The 26,685-nt window shown below is 40.6% G+C and overlaps 1 protein-coding gene across 2 annotated transcripts in view; it reads right to left on the minus strand.

Moving 5' to 3' along the window:
- Positions 1–26,685, minus strand: part of ATP8A2 (ATPase phospholipid transporting 8A2) — a 668,324-nt gene that overhangs the window by 36,472 nt on the left and 605,167 nt on the right. For both annotated transcript variants that reach the window (XM_077809582.1, XM_077809591.1), the window contains 2 exons: positions 9,533–9,621; positions 606–710 (listed from right to left, as the gene is read on the minus strand). In XM_077809582.1, the coding sequence (XP_077665708.1) occupies positions 606–710; positions 9,533–9,621 (194 nt within the window). The remainder of the gene's footprint in view (positions 1–605; positions 711–9,532; positions 9,622–26,685) is intronic.

Raw genomic sequence — 26,685 nt, forward strand, 5'->3', positions numbered from 1 at the left:
AAAGTTCCCACACAATATATACGCTCCCTTACAATGAAGCATTTAATAACAGCAATACGTTCAGTCCATATGGCATGGCTAGAAGGGAGAAGCGCATGTGACTATGCTGAGAAGTCTGTACTCACAGCCCTGTAAATTAAAGATGAAAAGTGAGAGCACAAAAAGCTGTGAGGTCAGACTAACTGGGCCAGGTACCAATGCAGACCTTATTTTCTGTTTTCCATTCCGCCTTTTAATGCTGGCCTAAAATTTTTCATGTCCGGAGTCATAGCCAACCTTTTTTCTCATCCGAACATTTGATCAAAACTCCTGATACCATCCAATATACAACAAACTTAGTTTAATCTGCTCTGGCGGCCAAGTGGTAGTGGTACATGCCATCATGAAGAAGATCTGAGTTGGAGTCTCAGATTTGGCTTTATGCAGCAATAATACAGGAGAGATGAAGTGGAAAAGATGGATTTAAAAAAAGATGTGAGTGGATAAAATTAAGGGGGATACTTAGGACCCCACCTAGAATTAGGTCTGAATGAAAAAAGAAACTTGGGGGTGAGGGTGAAGGAGGAGAAATGTCTGTTCTTTAAATTAGGATGGAATTGCCCCACCTCTTTCCATTACTATCACGAAGCACAGCTTTTCCCAGTTCTTTGGTTTTGGTTTCCAGCTCCTGAACCTGCTCCAGCAAAGTTTTATGGTAGGTATGCTTGGCCCTGTATTACAAGGAAAAGACAAAAACCAAAAACAAAACACACATAAATGTTCACATGGCTGTAAAAGACCAAATTTCCTTCTCAGACAAAAAAGGCACAGAGCCTTTGATTTGGGAAGATTTGAGAAACAAGCCAATGCAAGAGTGTACAAGCACGGCAATTAGTTCAGATTCATAATATCTGGGTAATGTTACGTGAAAAGGGCAGAACTGAAAGACTATAAACTCAGTATAGTTCATCTTCTTTAACAGAACACACTGTCTGTGTAAAACTGTGCAGAACTGCTGGACTCCAGAGACCTGCACCACTGCCATGGGACTGCTCAAGACCCGGTCATCCAAACAAAAGAGCAGGGTTTCACTGAATATTCACTGAAGTAAAGCATGATTCCGTTTTGTCCTTTGAGCCATACATTGCAGTGCACTGAAAACCTGATTACAGTCTCAGATACTCATTGCCATTCAAACCTTCTAATTTTCATTTATGAGTATTGTGACACTGCACCCCAAATTCTTCACAGTGATATTATTATGATATGATTATAGCATAATTATGGTGTGTTTTATGCAAGATAAGTCATGTGAGATGTCACTGGAAAAGTTATGATTTGCTGAATATGATTATCGTATTTGTATGCATGTATCATTTTTGTATCTGAAGTTATGAATATTGACTATATATCTGTATTTCAAATGTAGTTACACCTGGGTGACACCCACTAGACAAGATGCTTTCTGCTTAGATAGCTGGTTGGGAAGGGCCTATTCAGGGCAATGAGCCATTAGGGGAAACAATAGGCCTTAGGAGAAGCTTATCTCCCACCTGGTGAACCTTCTTGGAACACTCCAAATAGCCTGAAACTAATGGCTGCTATGACTCTACAAGGACATGTGACCAGGCCACATGATTGTAGACTCCATCTTGGGATGGTCAGTATTTTTCCACAAACCAGTCTGGGAACCAAGTTTTGAAACAAAAGGTTCCCACCATATGCTAAAGCTATATAAGGCAGGGAGTGATATCATCTGTGGTGCTTCACTCCCCACCCTAGAGGACTCCTGAAACATTTGAGGAACAAAGACTGAACTGGGGGAAGTGCTGGACCCTGGCTAAAGGGATTTCTAGCCTGTGTATGAAGACCTGAGAAACCCAAGCTGTAAAGCTAATGCAACTTGTGCCTTAAGAATCTATAAGTCTGCCTGTACCATCAGTTAGGCTGAGAATCTGCTAATTCACATCCAATCTATTTAGTATATTCAGCTTAGTTTGCATTTTTTCTTTATTTGCTAGGTAATCTACTTTGATCTGTTTGCTATCCCTGATAATCACTTAAAATCTATCTTTTGTAATTAATAAACATATTTTATGTTTTAATCCAAACCAGTGAGCTTTGACTGGAGTGCTTAGGCAAAATCTCTGCTTGGTTATCACAAGTGTGCATTGTCCTCTTCACATTGAGGGAGAGGAGGACCGGGTAATTAAACCCATATACTGGCCAGATTTGACCAGAGCAGAACAGTACTGCTCTGGGGTCTAGGCTGGGAAGCTGGTGGTTAGAGAGCCTGTGTGTAACTGCAGCTGGGTGTGTCCCTACTGTGTGAATGCTGTTGAAAGTGACGCTGGAGGGCTTTGCAGCTTATCACAGCAGTACAGTGTGAAAGGGCTGCTGGGTTAGAGGGCTCAGTGCTACCTCAGTTCCAGGTGGCAACCCGGGGGGAACCAGTCACAAGTATTTCCAATCTTGCTAGACTTAAAAGATGCTTCCCTCCCCAATCAGCTTCCAAAAATAAAGGAACAGGACTGGCTGCATCCTATTTCCTTGGGTTTGGCATGCAAAGAACAATTTTTGTACCACAAGCATAACTAGAATTTATACATGCTTGGGTCTCTGGAGTAAAGAGACTTGGGACTTGTTTCAGGTCTCATTTACATCATCATTCACTGGCATCACTCCTGAATTATGCTTGTGTAAGTAAGGGGAGAATCTAGCCCTCTAACTCCATATTCACAAAGTAATTAAAAAAAATCAGGAATATCTTTCTCCAATGGAAAGTTTCAGCTTCCTCTTTTATGTCATTTAACAGAGGAAGAGTATCCCAGGAGATAATATTGATTTATATGTGACAGCAAAATACACTTGAAACAAAATGGAGTCAAGTTGCCTAAGACACCAGTATAGACTTGAAAAGATAAAGTATTTGCCTCTCAGTATTAAAATGGTATGTTCCAATTCCAGAGATGGCAAAGACATCCTAGGCAGACAGATAGATGTAATTTACACCCAATAATCCAAAACGTATTTTTAATCTGTCTGCATTATGGGGAGACACTGATTGGTGTATACCTCACTAAAAGGTAACCAAGATACATTCATATCGTTAATTCCATGATTTTCATTATTCCTCCTCCTAAAAACCCTCACTACTGTGGACACAAAGTCCTTGCTGATAATACAGGTACTGTTATTTATTTATTTACTTATTTTTAAGGACAGCATTTTCAAAACTGACCTCTAATTTTGCATATTCAATTTTAGACACCCACGGCTTGACTAAGCAGCCACAGCTCTCAGTAACATAAATGGTGCAGGATCAGGCCCCAAGTCTCAAAAGTGGAGGGACCCATAGTGAATGGCCACTTTTGCAAATGTGGGCCTAAATATAAAAGAAAAGGCAGCTAGAGAACAAAAGGTTAAAGAGGAGGAATATGAGACGCTGTAAGGAAAAGGAAACTCACATAGTATTAAAGACTACAGTCCTACCAACATACATCAGCACTGTACTTGAAAATAGAAATAAATGCACTCAAACCAAGAGAGGAATAAATGGCTTGAATGGTAGCATGGACATATACTGATAGGCAATGAAAATAGAGTTATGGGAACATTTTAAAAGTTGTATAGTTTCAAGAATGTTATATTACTTAGAACTGCACAAAAATTAATTAGATTCAAGTTACTGTGGCTACTAAGACTAATAATTAGACTCATCCTCTTCTTTGAGTACTGAAACTTTAGACAGTTTTTAGGAGATAAAGCCTGCTTTAAGCTTTAGGCTATTAACTCTTATAATCTTTCCAATTGACTTTGCTTTCACATTCCTCTTAATTTGACTAAATATGTTAAACCATTGACCTTGAACTTATCTCCTGCCTTTTAAAGAGACAATATTGAGTACTGTAGACCTGAGGAGTTTTAAAGTCTAAATAAGTTTGGAACTTTACAAATCCTTCAGATTTCATTTCATATACAGAGAAATCTGGAAAAGTACAAACTATCCAATCTCTTTGAAGACTCCATGTTCATCTTTTCAAGTTTCCATTCACCACAAGAGATTACAGAGATGCTTTTCTTTTCTCTCCCCAGAGTGAATACTGAATCCAGAATGTAAACATAATGGGACCTTAGCAACAGAGAGTCCAATTAGTGAAGTACAGTAAAAGCAAGCAATGCATTGAGAAATGTCACAGTATGGACAAAATATTGTTGCTTTGCAGTCTGAGAGCATCAAAGTCATTTTTAAGTAATACAAAATGATGGACTATGTGGGTACTGCATCCTGGCTGGATATCTAGAAAGTACTGATACGAAGCCATGTCATTGTCATATTATTGGATAACTTCTTGGAGTAAGGACCTCATTAAAACAGACAGTAATGGTGGGAATTTAGTATTGGTAAAAGAGGCTAACGATAATCCATCCATGTGTTTCTAAAGAATAGCTGCTACAAAATGAAACTTATTCTTCAGGGCCTTACCCTACTCCAACTGAATTCAATGGAAAACTTCTCATGGACTTCAGTGGGAGCAGGGAGAGGCACTTTGCCCAACTGCTTTTTTCAGAATGGCAGAAATTAACCTTTGAAACAGGAAAAGAAAGGGACAGGTCCCGGCTGTGCCTTGTACTTCACAAAATATCCTAGCTCTGGGATTATTTCTCATTACTATGAAATCCCCTGTTCCATATTATTGGTTAGCAGACAGTGGAAGTGTTGTAGAAAGACAGGTTTTCTTCAAGAATGCTAAGAAAGTAGAACAGAAAAGCATTCAGGGCTTAACTGAACATTTTAAACACACCCCCATGTTCAGAGTGGTACAGAGCCTCGTTATCCTAGGGAAAGAGCTGGAGGAATTTTGGAGGCATGTGTCTACAGAGGCACCCCAGTGGTGTTCCATATTCCCTTCCTGAACTCCATGCCAGCTCTGCCATGGCCACACCTTCTTCCCCTCTGAGGTGTTTTGTGTCCCATGGGCACAGATATGGAGCATTTTCTGTGCTCCAGGGATTTTATCTGTGCCCAGCTGCTGCTGCAGAGGGATGCAAGGAAGGAGGATGTGGAGGGGCTCTTTATGTTCTCCCCTCATCTGCTCCACTGGCAGAGCAGATGGGCTCAATCTGGCCTTAAGAAGGCCTAGATCTTTTATGCATTTCAAGATTTATTAATTAATGGGTGACTCCTGGAAATTCTTACAACAACACTAAATGATACATAGTTCAGGAGCAATATTAATCACTTTTGTCCTCTTGTCCCAATTCACTACAACAAATTGTTTCATCTAATGATTCCCATGTATCCTTATAGGCCTGATTCTGCAACCTTTGCTGGTGCTGAGTAGCAATTACTCACATAAGTAGTCTCAGAGACTTCAGTGGACCGCTCAACTTTGTAAGTGCTTCTTATTGGAAGAGTTTACTCCCGGGAGAATTCTGTGCCACTGTGCACACACAGAATTAATTTCTCCTGCAGATTTTTTTTCTCTGCAGAATATAGATTCTGCTGGAGAGGTGCTGCAATTACACTTTTTGCCCCACCAGGGGCTGCTGTGGTGCCAGAAGAGAGGGTAGCCAGCCAGAGAGGCTGCATTCCTCACAGCAGGGCCTGGTGAGGAGGCACTGGACAGACAGAATGGGGCACACAGGGCTGCTGGGGGTGTGTGTCACAGAATGGGGTTCAGAAGGGCTAGTGGGGGGGAACAGACTGGGGTGCAGGCTCAGGAGCTAGTGGGGTGACAGCATGAGCCAGGGGCTGAATGGGAGGGGGTTGCATGGCCACATGGGGACAGGGGGTAGGGAGGCTGCAGGGCCACGTAAGGACAGGGGGTAGGGAGTGCAGGGACACACAGGGATGGGGACAGATGTGCCTGACTGAATGGGAGAAGCAAGGGGTCAGGCAGTGTCTGTATGGGGTAGGCTCCCCAATTCCCTAACAATCCCTCCCCGCCAAAAACCTCCCTGTTCCATACTTCTCCCACCCACACCCAACAACCCTCCAGGTTTGCTCTCAGACACTTTCTGTTAGCTTCTCCATTACCCTTGACTCCCCCAAGCCTTTTCACTGCTTCTGAGGGGTGTGGGGAATATGTTTCTGTATTCCAGTTTAAATTAATTACTCAACGTTCTGTATTAATATGCCTAGTAAGGAATCTATGTGTCAAAAAAATAAATCCTGATTTTTTTTTGGTCTCTATTGTTACAGACATAGTAGCTGACAGGTATTTTGAAATAAATTACCAAAATAGTTGAAACAGACAGGATTATATTGTGTCATTTTGACAAATAAAATATGCAGAATTTTAAAATTCTGGATGCAGAATTTTAAAATTTTTGGTATAGAATTTTTAATTTGTTGGTGCAGAATTCCCCCGGGAGTAAGAGTTGCAGAATTTGGACTTTTATAAGAAAGAAACAACCTTGTAGATTTCCCAAAGCTTGAATTAGGAAATTGAGTCCAGAGTTAACAATGGGATATTAGAGCCAAGCACTTAATAGTAAGCTTCCTCCTCTTTCTGAAAAGAAAGGAAAATTTTCCACATTTTCTTGATTCAGTAAAGAGGTTTCAAGCACAGAGCTGCAGGGAACATGGGAGATAAGAGGTATGTTGACAACTGTAGCCTACATAACAAAGGAAATATAAAACTAGCTGAAACTTGCCAACATTACACATTTCTAGAATGGGATACAATGTCCCAGTTTAGAAATAAAAAGATTTGCATGGGTCTGGAAATATGCTTGTTCTTGTCCCTTTCAGTATTCTACCAGATGTAAACTGTACTCTGCACTTACTCTGTTCTGGCAGCATTCTGTACTGAAAGTTAGCATATGTCTTTTGGGTCACAGGAATGCCCTTTCTGTGGACATATGTTTCATGTCCAAAAGGAACTGAAAGGGGTAAACTCCATGACCATGAAAAACCAGAGCTTCTGGAATTTTATGTCTGACAATGGATTCTGCTGAATTATAGACAGAAGCATGTAGCCCCTGCTGCAGAAAAAAGCTGTCAAGTCCCTCTAATTTCCAGGGGCTTTGGTCATAGCTCAAGTTTTGCATGGCAAGCCTCTTGAAAAGAAAACAGACCTTTACTCCTTGCATATGGTAGTGCTGATAGCTGTGTCATTTCATTTATCCTAGTTTAAATGTTAATGGTGTTAATTTTACAGCAACGTATAAAAAAATCTTGTTTGGGATAACAGATTCCTTGCTTAACATTGATAGGGTCCTCCTGTTTAAAATCTGTTGGACAATACCAAGTAAATCAATCTATATTTGTCTAGTGAGCTTCTATGTACATTCTATGTACAATTCCTGGTCTGAACTCGTGAAAAGACACTGTTGCTGAAATCTCACTAAAGAATATACAAAGAAGAATTATTCAGGCTAAGTCAGTAATAGACATTTAATGACTAATAGTTTCTGATGACTGGTCCTTTATAAGATTTTACAATTCTTTAGTTATTCCTACTGAGCACTGATAAGAAGAGAGGGCAACTTGAGGACACAAGTTTATATAATGTCTTCTGCAGTTTCCACAGTATGCATCCGATGAAGTGAGCTGTAGCTCACGAAAGCTCATGCTCAAATAAATTGGTTAGTTTCTAAGGTGCCACAAGTACTCCTTTTCTTTTTGTCAAGACAAACATTTTCAAAATCAGCTTGCTAACATTATAGACACCTAAATCCATATTTAAGCCCGGTTCCTGCAAACAGTTACATACGTATGTACCTTTAAGCATGAGAATAGTCCCACTGAATTCCAAGTGGGTAAAATTAAGCAATGCGTAACTCTGTGCACGATTGGAGCCTTAGTCACACTAATTAACTGACCAGATTTTCAGAGGTGAAAATCAGGCCACTTACATGCCTTACTTTAGGTACTCAAGTTTGACATTTTGGCCTCAGTAATTGTTGGATTTGTTCTACCATTTTCAACAGAGAAGTCTCATTGAATACATCAAAAATGTCTATATTAAATCATATCAGTACAATGCCCATATTAAATCATATCAGGCTCCAATGGAAATGTTATATTACTGACATTAGGCTAGGGATGGTAATGCAGCTCATGAAAGTTAATCCAATGAACTTTAATGGAGGGAAAGGAAATATTTATTTTAATTGTTACCAATTTTTGGTAGGCAAGTACAATTTAATTTTGCATTACTGTCGAGCCCACAGAAAAACATATTTACAGTATCTGTACATGTAGCCTGATTTATCCTTTTATATTGACATTTGAGATGTGTGTGCATGTTGGGGAAGTTGTCTTACTTTCTACTGTATTTTCTTGATTCCTTCTGTACCTTCTGCTCTTCCTCCTAAAGAGGAGACTTCCTAAGCTGGCCAGGAGCTTGATCCAGGGTGTACAGATTACAGGTTATGAGGCTTTTACCTTATGGCTTTGTGACAAATTACATATTAACCTTGCTATCCTCCTATTCCACTCCAGTGAGGATCTGCAATACTAGCCCCAAGCCTGGAAGGACCCTGGGCCTTCCTCTGTAGAACGTAGTGAATCATTGAAGTACCTTTAATAAGGAACATAATGGTAATGCTTTCTTCAGATCATCATTATTCTTCTTCAAGCAGAAAGGCACTGCTAATATAGTGATACAAAACACTATTTCTATTCTGAGTCCATGAGAATCACTTAGTTTAGGCTGATTATCGAGAAAAAGAGCCTAACAGATCTTAACAGTCACGAATATGACATTTTTGGAGGGAAGAAGTGGAAACCTGATAGCTTGAGACATTTAAAACTAGACTAGACAAAAACACCAGTAATTCTACAATAAAGAACAATCCTGCTTTGCAACGAGATGGAGTAGATGATGAAATCAGTCTCTTTCATCTCTAAGTTCTTTGAGTCTCTTACTTTCCTCAATGCTTCCAACTCAGCTACGCTTGATCTTTCTTGTGTGAGGGAAGGAGTCATTAGGACTTTCCTCCAACAGTCAAGTCCCAGAACTATTGTCCACTGTCCCAAGTATGTCCAGGAAGCCTCACCGTGAAAGGAGAGGCCTAAGAGTAGTTGACAAGCCAGTGGGTGTTTGTAAGGCAAACAGACTTAAATGGCCAGACAAAATACAAAATAATTACCTATATAGAGAGCCACTGTTTCTCTGCCTACAAATTAATGTACTGTTACGTTCCACTTTCTGAATATCTAGCCAAAATGAATAAAGTTTTGGCCCCCCTTAATGCAGACAGGACATCTTTGGGGCCTGATGCAATTGGCCCTCAGTTAGAGGTATACAATGCAAATAATCACAACAAGAAAGACCTTTATTGATCACAGTGAAGCATGTATCCTTAGAAAGTACTTCATGGATATCTTGGCTATTAATCCACTTATATTGCTTGTGTTATTACAGATGGTGAACTCACACTGCTTTTGAGTTAGATTCACTTTTGCAGAAATGTCACTATAATTTAGCATTCAAATAAAGTGTTAGTAGTTGTGTGATTGAAAGAAATGGAACAGAATGAACAATAGATGAAGAATGATTTCTAAAACAAATATAATTACTGTTGTATCCTTTAAACTTACGCTCTCCATGCCACATCTTTAACAAGGCACGCAGTGGGCACCAGAAATAAACCAAGCCAGAAGTATCCACATCTCAGAACCATTCCTGCCTATGAAGAAACAGAAATAATTAAAGGATGGATCAGCTTCATGTCATACTGAGTAGGTGGTTGTTTGAAAAGAATAAGTAGGTGACAACATTATTAAATAGGCATACAGGGCCTGATCCAAAGCCTATTGAAGTCAATGAAAATAATCTCATTGACTTCACTGGGATTTGGATCAGGCCTATAATAAATAAATGGTAATGATACTTTACATTGGTATCATCCCTTTCATTCCAAAGGATGTCAGAATGTTTTAGAAGTACACACACAAATCATATCTTATTGCTAAGCCCATTAGTGCGATAAATCTGTGAATCCACCTATCCACACAGGTATATATCCACATACGTAGAGCCATGTGATGTAAACTGTTGACCATCTTTCTTGCCCTCTGCCTACTAATCCTTCAGGACTCATTTGAACATTCCAGACCTCTGAGCAGCTTCAAATAGCTGTCATTTAAAAAAATCATCAATTGGCCACAGAAATATTTCAGCCTTTTCACACTTAAATATGGAATTTCCTCTCAAAATGTCTCCTACCTGAGACCCAGGATGGGCCAGATTCACACCTGTCCCCATGACAAGTTTTTCATACCTTCTAATATTTCACATCCTTGCAGGGTTAGCAACAAAAGCATTATAGTTTGGACAGAGTTATTTCCAGAATTCCAATGGGGATCAGCTCTCACGTCTAGCCCTGGAAGCCTCCAAGATAAATTTACTCAAAGTCATGGCAGCGCTATTTACAGACAATCTATTTTAGGTAATATTTAGAGGTTTTTTATGTCTCCCCTCTGAACCTTGTACATTTAGACTAATGGTAACTAGGAGACCTCACTACAGGTGGGAGGGATACAAAAAAAAAAACAGTTGCTATAAAAATATTGAACTAAATGTGTTTTTCTATAGATGTGACATATATAGAATATGCGATGGTGAGGTGTGGTGTAAGGGTTTTAGAACTTCTTTGGGAGGAGCTGCATAACTCATTTGTTCTCTCAGTATTCAAGAATGATGTTCCCATTCCATATTTAATCTTATAAACCTTTATCCCACATTATCTCGTATTCTATGCAAAATACCCACAAACACACGTGCACGCACACATATAGACAGACACATAAACGCCTCTTATTTATTTACCACTCTAAGGCATCCAATGGCACCTATGAGAGTAGGATCTTGGTATGTATATAGACAGACTCACACAAATGGAAGAGCAGGCCCACCACTGAAATGGAGGCATATTTGATTTACCTATGCGACACCACTGCTCAACAATTTTGGGAAGAAGTGAAGAAGAATATTGTCTGTAACTGAAACATCAGGGGTACTTAGGTAGAAGTTGAGAGTGAATTTAGATATGCATGGAGTGTAAAAAGAACATAACCTCTGGAATTTGGACTTGTGATAAGAACTGTAGGATTTTCAGTTACACTTGGTGGTCAGGATCTTCATCTTACATTTCAGTAGAAAAACAGTCCTCAAACCATGCAGAAGCACTGGATCACTATTAAGAACATAAGAATGGCCAATGCCAGGTACTTCAGAGGGAATGGGCAGAACAGGTAATCATCAAGTGATCCATCCCTATCACCCATTCCCAGCTTCTGGCAAACAGAGGCTAGGGACACCATCCCTGACCATCCTGGCTAATAGCCTCCATGAACTTATCTAGTTCTTTTTTTAACCCAGTATTGTTTCTGGAGGGAAAACAGCCACACATTCAACTGCTAGTGTATCTTCTTATAGCACCTGGAGTTCTTCTTGGTCTCTCATTATTTGATTTGTTTACAGGTGGCCATATCACAGTGCAAGTATAGTTAGCAACAACTTGTCCCTTATTAACACTGGTTTTAGGTAGGAGTTCCTGAATTCATTCATCAGTTGTTGGATGTTAAATCCTCCACACTATTTCTGGACTGACAGATTAGAGGTAAATCTTTTACTGCAACAGAGACTAAAATATACCGAGTGCTAAAGCATTTATGGGATTTATGGATACTTTGCCACCCACTAGAACAGGAAGTAAACAAATTCCAGTCTGAGAATCAGTTCTAGGCTATTTGTGATCTTTCATTCCTGCTTTCAGATTAGAAATACTTGCACCATATGGCCAGTTTTGAGGTGTGATGCTTATCTAGGGAGGGGAAATCCCTATAGCCTATTATAAACCCAAAGGCTGAATGACAGGTTTCAGAGTAGCAGCCGTGTTAGTCTGTATCCACAAAAAGAACAGGAGTACTTGTGGCACCTTAGAGACTAACAAATTGCATTATGCTCAAATAAATTTGTTAGTCTCTAAGGTGCCACAAGTACTCCTGTCCTTTTTCCAAAGGCTGAAATATAACATAAACAAACAAACAAAAAGTACTGGCAAAATACCCTTCTAATTACCTTTTTACTTTGCCTTGGGTTTGCTCCTGCAGTCCTTGCATGATCCTGCCATCCTTGCACATACTAGTATTTCTTACTTACGTGAATATTCCCAGTGACCTCAGCTGGACTACTCACACAAGTAGGGACTAGTGCAAGCATTGCAGGATGAGGACTCATATACATTTCCTAATATTTGTGCTTTTGATATTTTATGCTGTGTCTTTTGCCTTCAGTGGTGAATTTTGCCTTGGTGAAGTATTCTTAATATACAGAACAGTCTGAGAACAAATTAAATAGAAATTTAAATATAATTATTTTACAGTCTTGTCAATTTAATTAATGGTTATCATAGGTGGCAGGTATAATAGTCCAGAGAAGGCTTCGCAATCGCTGTCACAGGATGTCAGATTGCAGGTTTTTACTTATTATTATGCGCTATGCAGTTTCTGCGGCAGCTGAGGAGGTGGTATCCGCTATTCAGCTTCCTGGGTTCATCAGTAATCTCCCTGGACTCCATGGGGGGCCTGGCCTGGGGGCACAGCATGGGCGGGGCCATGCTAGGCTGTTTGGGAAGGCACAGCCTACCCCTGCCTATGATACCTACCGCCCATGACTAACAGTGTTTTGTTCTAGTACATCAGAATCAGGAAGTCTTCCAAACAATCAGTGGGACCACTGGACAGTCGAGATACTAAAGGAGCACTCAAGGAAGACAAGGCTATTGCAGAAAAGCTAAATGAATTCTCTGTATCAGTCTACACTGCAGAGGATGTGAGGGAGATTCCCACAATTGAGCCATACTGTTTAGTGACAAATCTGAGGAACTGTTCCAGATTGAGGGGTCAGTAGAGAAGACTTTGGAACAAGTTGATAAATTAATCAGTAATAAGACACCAGGACCAGATGGTATTCACCCAAAAGTTCTGAAGGAACTCAAATATGAAATTGCAGAACTACTAACTGTAGTATGTAACCTATCATTTAAATCAGCCTCATTACCAGATGACTGAAGGATAGTAATACAATGCCGATTTTTAAAAAAGGGTCCAAAGATGATCCTGGCAATTACAGGCCGAAAAGCATAACTTCAGTAGCAGGCAAACTGGTTGAAACTATAGTAAAGAACAGAATTATCAGACACATAAATGAACACAATTTGCTGTGAAAGAATCAACAAGGCTTTTGTAAAGGGAAATCATTCTTCATCAATCTTTTAGTATTTTCTGAGGGGTTCAACAAACATGTGGACAAGATCAACAAACAAGGGACTCTAGTGTACTTGGACTTTCAGAAAGCCTTTGACAAGGTCCCTCACCAAAGGCTCCTAAGCTAAATAAGCAGTCAGGGGGTAAGAGGAAAGATCCCCTCATATACCAATAACTGGTTAAAAATAGGAAACAAAGGTGGGAATAAATGGTCAGTTTTCACAGTGGAGAGAGATAAACAACAGAGTCCCCCAAGGATCTGTACTGGGACCAATGCTGTTCAACATGTTCATAAATGATCCGGAAAATGGGGTAAACTGTGAGGTTGCAAAATTTGCAGATGATACAAATTTCTCAAGATAGTTAAGTCCAAAGCTGACTGCAAAGACTTACAAAGGGATCTCACAAAATTGGGTGACTGGACAACAAAATGGCAGATGAAATTCAATGTTTGATAAATGCAAAGTAATGCCCATTGGAAAATATAATCTCAACTATACATACAAAATGATAGGATCTAAATTAGCTGTTACAACTCAAGAAAGAGATCTTGGAGTCATCATGGATTTCTCTGAAAACATCTGCTCAGTGTGCAGCAGCAGTCAAAGAACTAACGGAATGTTAGGAACCATTAGGAAATGGATAAACAATGAGACAGAAAATATCATAATGTTACTGTATACATCCATTGAACTTCCTCACTTTGAATTCTGTGTGCAGTTCTGGCTGTCCCATCTCAAAAAAGATATATTAGAATTGAAAAAACTACAGAGAAGGTAAACAAAAAGTGATTAGGGGTATGGAACAGCTTCCATATGAGAAGAGGCTCATCTTAGAAAAAGATGACTAAGAACGGATATGATAGAGGTCTATAAAATCATGAACAGGTTGGAGAAATTAAATAAGTGTTATTTACCCCTTCACATAACACAAGAACCAGGGGTCACCCAATGAAATTAGTAGGCAGCAGGTTTAAAACAAACAAAACGATGGACTTCTTCTTCAAGTAGTGTCCCTGTGGGTGCTCCTCTTCAGGTGCACATAGGCCTCTCATACCCTTGATTTTAAGGCCCAGCTGGTCTTAGTTGGGGTTGGTCCTGCTTTGAGCAGGAGATCGGACTAGATGACCTCCTGAGGTCTCTTCCATCCCTAATCTATGATTCTATGATTCTATGATTACAGGAATCCATAACAAAGACCCTCACCCAAGTCAGGGATGATGGAATCAGTCCTTGTACCACCCCCTCCCTGGATGTTCCTCCACAGTGGCCATACTAGGGTCCTTGGGCAGCGTATTGGCAGTAATTTGCCATATCTGCACCATGAAAGTAGAGTCACACAGTCTCCTCCACCAAACCCCCAACATGAGGAGACCTTTGAAGAACAGGCTAGGGGGGCAGACAAGGAGTCTATCCCTCAAAACCCTATTTTGTCTTTGTCTCTGGATGAGGCAGTCATGCCTCCACCTCCATCGATGGCTGATGATTTTTATCAGTTCCAGGACCTTGTGAAAAGGGTGGTGGACTCCACCAAGTTGCCTCTTGGGAAGGTTAAAACTTATATCACAATCTCCTGCACATTGTGCAATCATCAACACCCACCCGGATTGCACTACCCATTAATGAAGTGCTCCTGGGTCCAGCAAAAACTTGGTGGCAAACTCCTGCCACCCAGGGCCGTCCCTAGCTATTCTGGTGCCCTACGCAGCCCCCACGTGGGAAGAGGCGGAGCAGGGGCTGGAGCAGCACGCAAATTTCCTGGTGCCCTACGCAGCTGCGTACTTTGTGTATGGGTAAGGCGGCCCTGCTGCCACCCAACCGCCAACTTGTAAAAGGGCAGATAAGAAATGTTATGTTCCTCCCAGGAACTCAGAATTTTGTTTTTCCACCCCTCCATTCACAGCTGTCCCTAAGGACAGACAGACAAATAGAGGGGAACAACAATAGGTGATGTATATACAAGTCAACTTGATTCACTGTAAACAGAATGGCAGAAATGGGTATTTAAGGGTATGTCTACACTGCAATAAAAAAAACCATGAGCCCAAGTCAGCTGACCTGGGCCAGCCAGGGTTGTGGGTCTCTTATTGCAATGTAGATGTAACCCCAGAGGAATAAATGTGGACAAGGAAGGGGTCTTACAGACAGGTTCACAGAGGTTGTACCAAGCTGGGGTGACTGTGTGGCTTGCAGGCAATTGTGTGAGAGGCTGACAGGTAGGCAGGCAGGCAGACAGGTAGGATCAGTGTCAAAGTTAGGGGGGCAGAGGAATTGAATAATTCAATTGTCATCGCACATTTTATTTATTCACAATGAACAAATAAAGAGCACAACCACAAGCAAAAGCATTTAGTTTGACATTCTTGGGAACACACAGAGAATTCACCTTAATTTAACTGATAAGGTTGATGAGTTAATCATAACCAATGTCATGGGCAGCGGGTGGGCCCTTCCTTCAGAGAGGCTAGTCCCCCAGACCTGCCCTTTTCACAGGAGGCCCCGCCGCCCCCCGCGGCCAGAGCCCTGAATCCCTCCTCCCCTCCCAGAGAAGCCACGGGCCGGTCGGAACCCTGAGCCTCCTCCCCGCCACCGGAGGAGCCCCAGGCTGGCCCCATCTCAGTCGGCCGACCTGAGCCACCCCTGGAGTTCCACAACACCTATCTCAGCTATTCGGGCTGGGTAGTAGGTAGGAGTTGGGGCTAATGCAAATAAGAAAATAATATCACAGTCACTTTTTGTCTTCAACCACAGCCAGCCAATTAACTTTTTGGGAAAGGACATGTTAAACCACCAGAACCCTGCCATGATGACCAAACTTTTCTGTTTGAAGGTCAAACATATTATTTCAAAAAGGGCAAGGGGCCACAGTCAATGCTCAGCAGCAGATTTTCTACCCTTTGCACCACATCCAACTAGTACTGCTTTAACTTGTGCTGGAGCAGAGAATCAGGGACTCATAACTGATGGGGAGTTCTCAGCGTTTTCTCTCACCCAGGCTGCCTGATACGTCTGTAGGGGAGGAGAGATATTCTTAGCTCATTGCTCCACTAGGCTTGGGCAGAGCCAGATGTATCTTGCTCTCCTTGGGGCTCCCACAGCCTGGAAGGGAACCAGGAAATGGAGCAGCCAAGGCTATTCTCTCCTCCTTCCTTTGTGATTCATAGGGGGCCACAGAAGGGGATGTGGATAGTAAGGACAGAAGCTTCTAGGTGTGCTCCCAGCTGGACCTCACTCTAGTGCAGCTCCTGGGACTGAGGAGAAGCAGTGCACCACACTTCCCCTTCATAGCAACAGAGTGAGTCAGACACAGATTTACAATCTCAGGGCATGGCTTAGAGAATACAGTCTCAGTTCATAATTAAATACACATTTATTTTCATAACACCGTTGCCCCTGAAGGCCTCAAGTGATGGCCAGGCTACAGTTTGGACATCCTTGCTATAGATTTCCATAGGCTTCCAGTAAACACTTTCGGCCTGACTTCAGTGGGAGCAGGAGCAGGCCCCTAAATTGAAAAATCAACCACAAATGAGTGGAACAACATGGCTGCACAAACCCCTCAACAAGCAACTGATGGATCTACACATTTTTGTAAACCTTCTTGGAAAGGTCTTCTTCCTTTAGGAATTGAATATCTGCATCAATGCAGCCCCTGCACATGTCGAGCTCTCTCTACATTGACTAGCTCCATGATAACCCAGGGTATTTTTCATGATTTAAAGGCATTTAATTTTGAGAGGGTAAAATATGCCAAATTTGATCAACCACAGCTGTGTAAATGGCTCAGTAAACCTTAAGGAACAGAGGAGGTAGGAACATATTAAGTGCATTCATAGCATGCAAACACTCAGAATATTTTCTATCACACAGCAACGTAATTTAATAATTTATATTCAGAAGAAGGAAAATAGTGAGGGGTTTTACTTCCCTCCATTTAAATGGTAAAATAGGAATAGCTAAATTCTCTGAACACCACTTATTACTGTTCCTATTAGTTTTTGTCAATTGAATGCTCAGTAATCTCACCATACACTATTACATGGTATTAAATTTTTTTTTTTATTATATGTATTATCGTAACACCTAAAGACCCCAGCCAAAAATGAGATCTCATTGTGCTAGGCACTCTGCAAACACATAGTAAGAGATAGTCCCTGCCTCAAAGAACTTACAATCTAAATAGAAAAGACAGGCACAGAATGGGAGGTCAACCAGAGGCACAGGGAGGTGAAGTGACTTGCACAAGGTCACATGGCAGGTCAGTGGGAGAGTTGGGAACAGAACTCATGTCTCTTGACTTATCCACTAGACCACACTGCAGCAAGACTGAAAATTCTGTAGCATGAAGATGAAATCATTTCTGTTCAAAAATGTGTACTGAAAGGTTTGCCTTTAATGCCTGCTGGGAGCAGGGGATAGGGAGGGGTTTCCAGGAATAAATTTGATTTCGTGGTTCATTGACAGTTTACACTACAATGTCATTTGATGCAGAGAATACAATGTCAAAACAAAACAATTCATTTACAAAGTCATTTAGAGGACACTGCTAGGTTACAATCACTTTCTTCTTTTGTTCCATAGGCGCCAGTTCTGTGGGTACTCCAGGGTTGGAGCACCCACGGGGAAAAATTAGTCACTTGCTGGAGGATTCTCTGCTCCTTGAAGTCTTTAAACTACGATTTGAGGACTTCAATAGTACAGATATAGGTGTGAGGTTTTTTTGTAGGAGAGGTGGGTGAAATTCTGTGGCCTGCGTTGTGCAGGAGGTCAGACTAGATGATCATAATGGTCCCTTCTGCCCTAAATATCTATGAATCTATGAATCCACTGGCAGCCAAGTGCCCCGCCCCACCTCACCTCCTCCTCCCCAGCCTCCACCTCCTCCCCTGAATGCGCCGAGTCCCCACTCCTCCGTCTACCTCCCAGCGCTTGCCAAACAGCTGTAGCAAGCTCTGGGAGGGAGGGGGGAGGAGCGGGAACGTGGCACGCTCAGGGGAGGAGGCGGGGAAGAGGCAGGGGTGGGGATTTGGGGAAGGAGGCGGAATGGGGCAGGGAGGGGGCCGAGTTGGGGCGGGGATTTTGGGACAGGGATTGGAATGGGGGCAGGAGGGGGCGGGGCAGGGGTGGAGTTGGGGCAGGGCCGGGGGCAGGATCAGCAGTGCAGACCCATACAGCATGTGTGACTGCCACAACTTTCACAAAACAACTGGCCAGGTCTGACATTCCTGGTTTGAAATCAGTTTTCCTTCTCCTAAGTGAGCTGCCTGCCACAGCTAAAAGCCCCATCTGCTCAGCAGAGGCACAGAGAGATCAAGTTACTTGCCAAAGGTCACCCAGGAGGTTAGTGGCAAAGTCAGGACTAAACCCCAGCTCTCCTGAGTCTCTCCCACTCCTTTACCCATTCCACTGAAGCACACTGCCTCCCTGAAGAGACACCCACTCCTACACTACAATCACATGTCATGTAAACTGGCATCAGTGACATCTTTCAAAGATTTGTTTGCAGCGCATTTCTTAAGTATATTACAATATATAATATATTATATTTCTACCCTGGATGAGAATCCATCATGTTCCTAGGTAAACTGGCCCAACCTCACTGTTAAAAATTGGCACCCTATTTCTAGTCCAAATTTGTCTAGCTTCAGCTTCGAACAATTGTATCTCATTTTGCCTTTTACAGCAAGACTAAACAACCCATCTATTATCAGAAATCTCTTCCTGATGTAGGTACTTGTAGACCGTGACCAAGTCACCTCTTAACTGTCTCTTGGATAAACTACATAGATTGTGTTTCCAGACCTTGACTCATTCTTGTAGCTCTTTTCTGAAACCTTTCCAATTTTTCAACCCTTTTTAGTTTTTTATCAAAAGTAAAATTATAATAATGCAGATACAAATACAAAGAATGTTTTGCAAATCACAATACAACTGACAATGAGGCAGAGATACCTGTCTTGTTCACATTTTTGTTTGCACACTTAGGTGTGAACTGCTACATCGCACATGACAGTTACACCATATACTGTGCATCTTCAGTTAGTCAGTGCATCTTCATGTTCTTGTTTGGTATCCACACCTTTTTTGATGCAGTTTTTAATAGTAGCCACACTTACATAGTAGCTTCCCTTGTTTAATAGTTGGGTCTTTATCATGTAAGCTGCAGGGGGGAAATTAAATTTTACAGAACCCATCTTTGAATTAAAGGCTCAGAGGGAGTAATTATGTTTAGCAGAAACCATTGCTTCCCAATGAAGATATAAAGATATAAGTTACAGCAATATAAAACATTACATATGCAGAATTGGGCTGACATAGTTACAGAGGGAGCCCATAACCTTCACATTTCCTGATTTTTCTGTGTTTATATTTTCAACTATATAGATGCATTCATATTTTTTTGTGCAGAGCAAATCTGTGTTTCAGGATGTTGTTCCTCCCCTACCTCTCCCCCACGCCAGATTAGTTAGGCTGTGTTACTGAGTGGTAATATGATTTACTGGGAAGAGCATAAGGTTTGTTGTAGCCAGGAACTAAGTTACAGTCCCAGCTCTTCCACTGAGTGACTATGTGGCACTGGGCATGCTACCTAACCTCTTTGCCACTACACTCCTTCATCTGTGAAATGGAGGAGATAAATACTTATCAGTCTTACAAAAAAGTATTGTGAAGATGAACTTGCTAATATTTGCATAATTCTTTGAAAATTTAACTTGCTATAGTGCTAAGCAATAACATTTTCCAGTTTCCTAAAACTAATTTTTTGGTATTCTACCCATTTCTCTAATATCTTTAAGTCAATTTTTATTTTCCCCCATCCTCCAAAGTGTTTTCCACTCACAGTACCATTGTATCATCTGTAAATTTAAATGTACAGTGTAACCTCAGAGTTACGAACACCTCGGGAATGAGGTTGCTCGTAACGGTGAAATATTCGTAACTGAACAAAACGTTATGGTGGTTCTTTCAAAAGTTTACAGCTGAACACTGACTTAATACAGCTTTGACACTTTACTATGCAGAAGAAAAATTCTGCTTTCCCTTAATTTTTTCAGTAATTTATGTTTAACATAGTACTCTACTGTATTTGCTTTTTTTTTTTTTAATGGTGTCTGCTGCTGCCTGATTGCGTAGTTCCAGTTCCAAATGAGGTGTGTGGTTGATTGGTCACTTTGTAACTCTGGTGTTCGTAACTCTGAGGTTCTACTGTATGTGCTTTTGTACTGCCTTTTCCAGACCACCGAGGAAAATGTTTTTCACAGATTCATAGATTCCAAGAACAAAAGGGACCATTGCAATAATCTAATGTGATCTCCTGTATAGCACAGGCCATAGTACTTCCCCAAAATAATACCTAGAGCAGATCTTTTAGAAAAACATCCAATCTTGATTTTAAAATTGTCTGTGATGGAGAAGCCATCATGGCCCTTGGTAAGTTCTTCCAATGGTTAATTACTCGCACTGTTAAAATATTATACCTTATTTCCAGTCTGAATTTGTCTAGCTTCAACTTCCAGCCATTGGATCTTGTTATACCTTTCTCTGCTAGATTGATGAGCTTATTATTAAATATTTGTTCCCCATATAGACAATTATAGACTCTAATTATGTCACAACTTAACCTTCTCTTTCTTAAGCTAAAACGATGGAGCTCTTTGAGTCTATCACTATAAGGCATGTTTTCTAAACCTTTAATCATTCTCATGGCTCTTCTCTGAACCCTCTCCAATTTATTAACATCCTTCTTGAACTGTGGGCATTAGAACTGGACACAGTATTCCAGCAGTGGTCGTAACAGAGCCAAATACAGAGGTAAAATAATCTCTCTACTTCTATTTGAGATTCCCGTATTTATGGATCCCACGGTTCCACTGGACGTTTTGACCACAGCTCACACTGAGAGCTCACATTCCACAGATTATCCATCAAAACCCCCAACTCTTTTTCATAGTAACTGCTTCCCAGAATAGTCTGTAAGCATGGCCTATATTCTTTGTTCCTAGAAAAACATTTATATTTAGATATATTAAAATTAGGGCTGTCAAGCAATTAAAAAATTATTCATGATTAGTCACACGATTAAAAACATTAATCACACAATTAATTGCACTGTTAAACAGTAATAGAATACCTTTTATTTAAATATTTTGGATGTTTTCTACATTTTCAAATATATTGATTTCAATTACAACATAGAATACAAAGTCTACAATACTCACTTTACATTTATTTTTGATTACAAATATTTGCACTGTAAATAAACCAAAGAAATGGTATTTTTCAATTCACCTAATACAAGTACTATAGTGCAATCTCTTTATCATGAAAGTAGAACTTGCATTCAAAAATAAAACAATGCAAAATTTTAGAGTCTGCAAGTCCAATCAGTCCTACTTCTTGTTCAGCCAATTGCACAGACAAACAAGTTTGTTTACATATGCAAGAGATAATGCTGCCCACTTCTTGTTTACAATGGCACCTGAAAGTGAGAACAGGCGTTCTCATGGCACTTTTGTAGCCAATGCCACAAAATATTTACATGCCAGATGTGCTAAAGATTCATATGTCCCTTCATGCTTCAACCACCATTCAAGGGGACATGCATCCATGCTGATGAATGGTTCCGCTTAATAACAATCCACAGCAATGCGGATAGACACATGTTCATTTTCATTATCTAAGGCAGATGCCACCAGCAGAAGGCTGATTTTCTTTTTTGGTGGTGTGGGTTCTGTGGTTTCCGCATCAGAGTGTTGCTCTTTTAAGACTTCTGAAAGCATGCTCCACACCTCATCCTTTTCAGATTTTGGAAGGCACTTCAGATTCTTAAAGCTTGGGTCCAGTGCTGTGGCTATCTTTAGAAATCTCACCTTGGCACTTTGCATTTTGTGAAATCTGCAGTGAAAGTATTCTTAAAATGAACAAACATGTGCTGAGTCATCATCTGAGACTGCTATAACATGAAATATATGGCAGAATGTAGGTAAAACAGAGCAGGGAACATACAGGTCTCCCCCAAAGAGTTCAGTCACAAATTTAATTCATGTATTATTTTTTTAACAAGCATCATCAGCATGGAAGCATGTCCTCTGGAATGGTGGCCGAAGCATGAAGGGGCATACACATATTTAGCATATTTGGCATGTAAATACCTCACAATGCCAGCTACAAAAATGCCATGCAAAAATGCCTGTTCTCACTTTCTGGTGACATTGTAAATAAGAAGAGGGCAGCATTATGTCCTGTAAATGTAAACAAACTTGTTTGCCTTAGCGATTGGCTGAACAAGAAGTAGGACTGGGTGGAGTAGTAGGCTTTAAAGTTTTACATTGTTTTGTTTTTGAGTGCAGTTATGTAACAAAAAAAATCTATATTTGTAAGTTTCACTTTCATGACAAAGAAATTACACTACAGTACTTGTATGAGAGGAACTGAAAAATACTATTTGTTTTGTTTATCATTTTTACCGTGCAAATATTTGTAATAAAAATAATATACACTGATTTCAATTACAACACAGAATACAATATATATGAAAATGAAGAAAAACATCCAAAATATTTAATACATTTCAATTGGGATTCTCTTGTTTAACAGTGCGATTAAAACTGAGATTAATAGCAATTAATTTTTTTAATTGCGATTGATTTTTTTGAGTTAATCACGAGTTAACTGTGATTAATCGACAGCCCTAATTAAAATGCACATTGTTTGCTTGTGCCCAGTATACCAAGCTATCCAGGTTGCTCTGAATCAGTGACCTGTCCTCTTCATTATTTACCACTCCCTCTACTTTTATTTTGTGTCATCTGCAAAATTCATCAGTGATGATTTTATGTTTTCTTCCAGGTCACTGATAAAAATGTTTAAAAGTGATCCCGATCCCGGAGGGACCCCACTGTAAACATACCCGCTTGATGATGATTCCCTGTTTACAATTACATTTTGAGATGTGTAGTTAGCCAGTTTTTAATCCATTTAATGTGTCCCATATTAATTTTATATCGTTCTAGTTTTTTAATCAAAATGTGTGGTACCAAATCAAAAGCCTTACAGAAGTCTAAGTATTTTACGTCAACATTATTACCTGAACCAACCAAACTTGTAATCTCATCATTAAAAGATATCACATTAATTGGACAGGATCTATTTTCCATAAATCCATGTTGATTTGCACTAATTGCATTACCCTCCTTTAATTCTTTATTAATCAAGTCTTGTATCAGCTCTCCATTGCCTTGCCTGGGATTGATGTCAGGCTGACAGGCTATAATCACCCAGATCACCCTGTTTATGCTTTCTACAACAGCACTGTGTGTGCAACTCACTTGGACTGAATGTATCTATAGAAGTGGCACTGTGTCTCGTACTTTACTGAGGTACAACTAGTGTCCAGGCACTCTTCTAGTGCAACATCAGCCTTTGTATTTAGATTGAAAACGGTGATCTAGGATCCACTATTACAGTCCTTACGCAGCAGAAACCTGGCACGAAATCCTGATTCTACTGAAGTCTATGGCAAAATTTCCATTGATTTCAATGGAGCCAGGATGTCATTCTTACTCCCTCAGTTTGCCCAGCATGAGCTATTTTTAATGATACAGTTGCTCTCTAGGCCTTGAACCTGTAATTGAGGCAGTGAGCGCTGATCCCGGAGTTTGCACAGAGCCCCACTGAGGTCACAGACCTGCATGGAATGAGTTGCAGAATCAGGGCTTAAGGCCCAGACCCACCAAGGTATTTAGATGCCCAAGTCCCAGTTTTAGGATCCACAAAATTCCCACCTAACCCTGTAGGTATCTAAACTCACCTAGCACATAAATTTTCACTGTAAAAGTTCCCTAAGCGGCTACATTTCAGCCCTGGTCATGCACACTACTGCCTCACTCTAGGTGTCCCAATGCCTATCTCCTACCTAAACTCCAGAGCAATTAATAAACTGGAGAAAAGAGTTATTTGCCTGTCTATCTCTCATGCGGGGCCTGATCTGCTAGGTATGCTCAGAAGCTGCCTTCCGGATCAGGTCCCATTCAAAATCTGGTTGAAGTGAGTGGTGTCACCCACCTTATAACTTCTAGTCCAGGGTGAGAGCACTCATCTGGGATGTGGGAGACTCAGGTTAAATTCCTTTGAACAGGGGTCTCCCCCACTCTCAGGTAAGTGCTCTAACCACTGAGCTATAGAACAGTCTGATGCAGGGCTCCCTCAATCTCTCCTGTTGAAGCTGTTCCACTTTGTATAAATACTTAAAGCGTCACTGGGCCACAGAAAGAGAAAGAAAGGAAGCACAACTCTATAGCTAAGAGTTTAGGGCACCCCACGTGGGAGACCCCATCCCCTGATCTAATGGCTCTTTAATTATTTACACAAAGTGGAACAGCTTCAACAGGAGTGACTGAGGGCACCCCACACTTGAATATCCCATAGCTCAGTTGTTACAGCACTCTCTTGAGAGAAAAGGAGTACTTGTGGCACCTTAGAGACTAACCAATTTATTTGAGCATAAGCTTTCGTGAGCTACAGCTCACTTCATCAGATGCATACTGTGGAAACTGCATCCGATGAAGTGAGCTGTAGCTCGCGAAAGCTTATGCTCAAATAAATTGGTTAGTCTCTAAGGTGCCACAAGTACTCCTTTTCTTTTTGCGAATACAGACTAACACGGCTGTTACTCTGAAACCTCTCTTGAGAGAGAAGATTTGAGTAGCAGTCTCCCTTCTCTCTTTCATTATTTTCTGACAGTGATTGGCAATGGCACAGCATACATCTCTTCTGATATCCATAAGACCCTGAGATATACATTATTTTGACCTGCTAATTTGGGCCTCGTTGCTGAGCAGCCTCAACTCTTACTGCAGCCAATGGGAGTTGACACAACTCTGCACTTCAGGGGAGATGCTTAGTATCTTGCAGGGTTGGGTACTATATACTTAATTTTTAAGCAGATCTTTACCTGGTATTGATCCCTGTGATCTAAATCTTCATTAACATAACAGCTATTTCCTTGCACCATATATTTCTTTGATATAATATAGCTGTTCATTATTTGCCTACCCTTTTCATTACCAATGGATCTACAAGGTCTCTACTATTTTACCTGATCTTTTCCCATTGCTGTTAACCCAATAAAACCTTAACTTGTTCTGTTGGCTCCCTTCTCTCTCTCCTGAAGGCTTTAATTGACTCATTTTGCCAAATGCACGGCTGGTGGGAGTGCAGCTCCATGGAAGTCAATGGAGGTTGTGCCAAAAGTGACTCTAAGTAATGAATATTTTCAGGCCTTAGTTAAGAAGAATGTTCCAGAAGTATGATAAGGTTCTGCTGCACTTAGCTTTATTTTACTGTACTGCTTTATGTTTTCCATTTAATTAAAGCTATCAGGAAAACATTTCTTTTACTTTCTGATATGCAACTCCATTGAGGCCTATTTCATAGAACTCCTCCATGAAGGTTCAGCAGGCCCTGTCAGTGTCTCTACAATGAATTACTTCCGCAAACACACAGGCCTAAAGCCTCGCTCAATCCTTCCCATAATCCCCAACATCTGTTCTGTGTCCAATCCAGGCCAAATGCGGGAATCTGCAAGTATCTGCTGTCAGCATTAGCACAGATGAGTAAACATACAAGCGCCTGTGTCAGACTGCCATGTGATTTCAGCTGAAAACTCGGGACAAAAAGCAAGTTTCCCATTTAAACCATTCGTAACGTAAAGGAAACACCTGTTAAGAAACTATCCAAAATAAATTTGCCATGAGTCTTAAAAAAAAAAAGTGTGATTGACAGCAGCAGTTCAAGATACAACAGTAGCAGTCGAAGCACTGTTACAAACTCTGGGCTGTAAGTAATACAAAGGAAGTTATCTTTTATCCCAATGATAACAGTTGCTATTTCATTTCTCATCTTTCATTTAAAGGGACACTCACAATGTTGGCAAGCCCAAATTTGACCTAGAATTCTCCCTCCCGCTTAACTGAACGCAATATACATTATGCTCTCTGTGCATGTGTAAGTTTTTGACTCCAAAACAAATGCGTCAGTGCCATTACTCATTCAAGTAATTAATGCTGGCAGTCCAGCCTCCGTGAACAATTTTAAAATAATCAGCATTGGTAAAAAAAAGCGCACGATGAAGGAGTTCTGTTTCAAGCTTGCACGGTGTTGGCAGCAGCAAGAGCAAAGAGTATTTTCTGAATTATTTACAGAGATGCCTTATGAGAAATTTTTTGTAAATATACAAAGGTTAAAGGGGCAGGACTTTCAAAACCATTTCAATGACTTAGGAGCACAAGTGCCCTTGACTTTCAGTGGGACTTGTGCTCCTAAGTCATTTGGGCCCAGACCTTTAATGGTGTTTAAGTGCCTAATACCAATTGGTTTCAATAGGAGTTGGGTGCTTAAATATCTTTGAGGATCTGGGCCTTGGTTCTTCTGAAAATCCCACCCTTAATCTCTGTATATTAAAAATATTGTATTTTAAAAATA

This window comes from Eretmochelys imbricata, chromosome 1 (genome assembly GCF_965152235.1).
Source record: "Eretmochelys imbricata isolate rEreImb1 chromosome 1, rEreImb1.hap1, whole genome shotgun sequence".
NCBI classification, from domain to species: domain Eukaryota; kingdom Metazoa; phylum Chordata; order Testudines; family Cheloniidae; genus Eretmochelys; species Eretmochelys imbricata.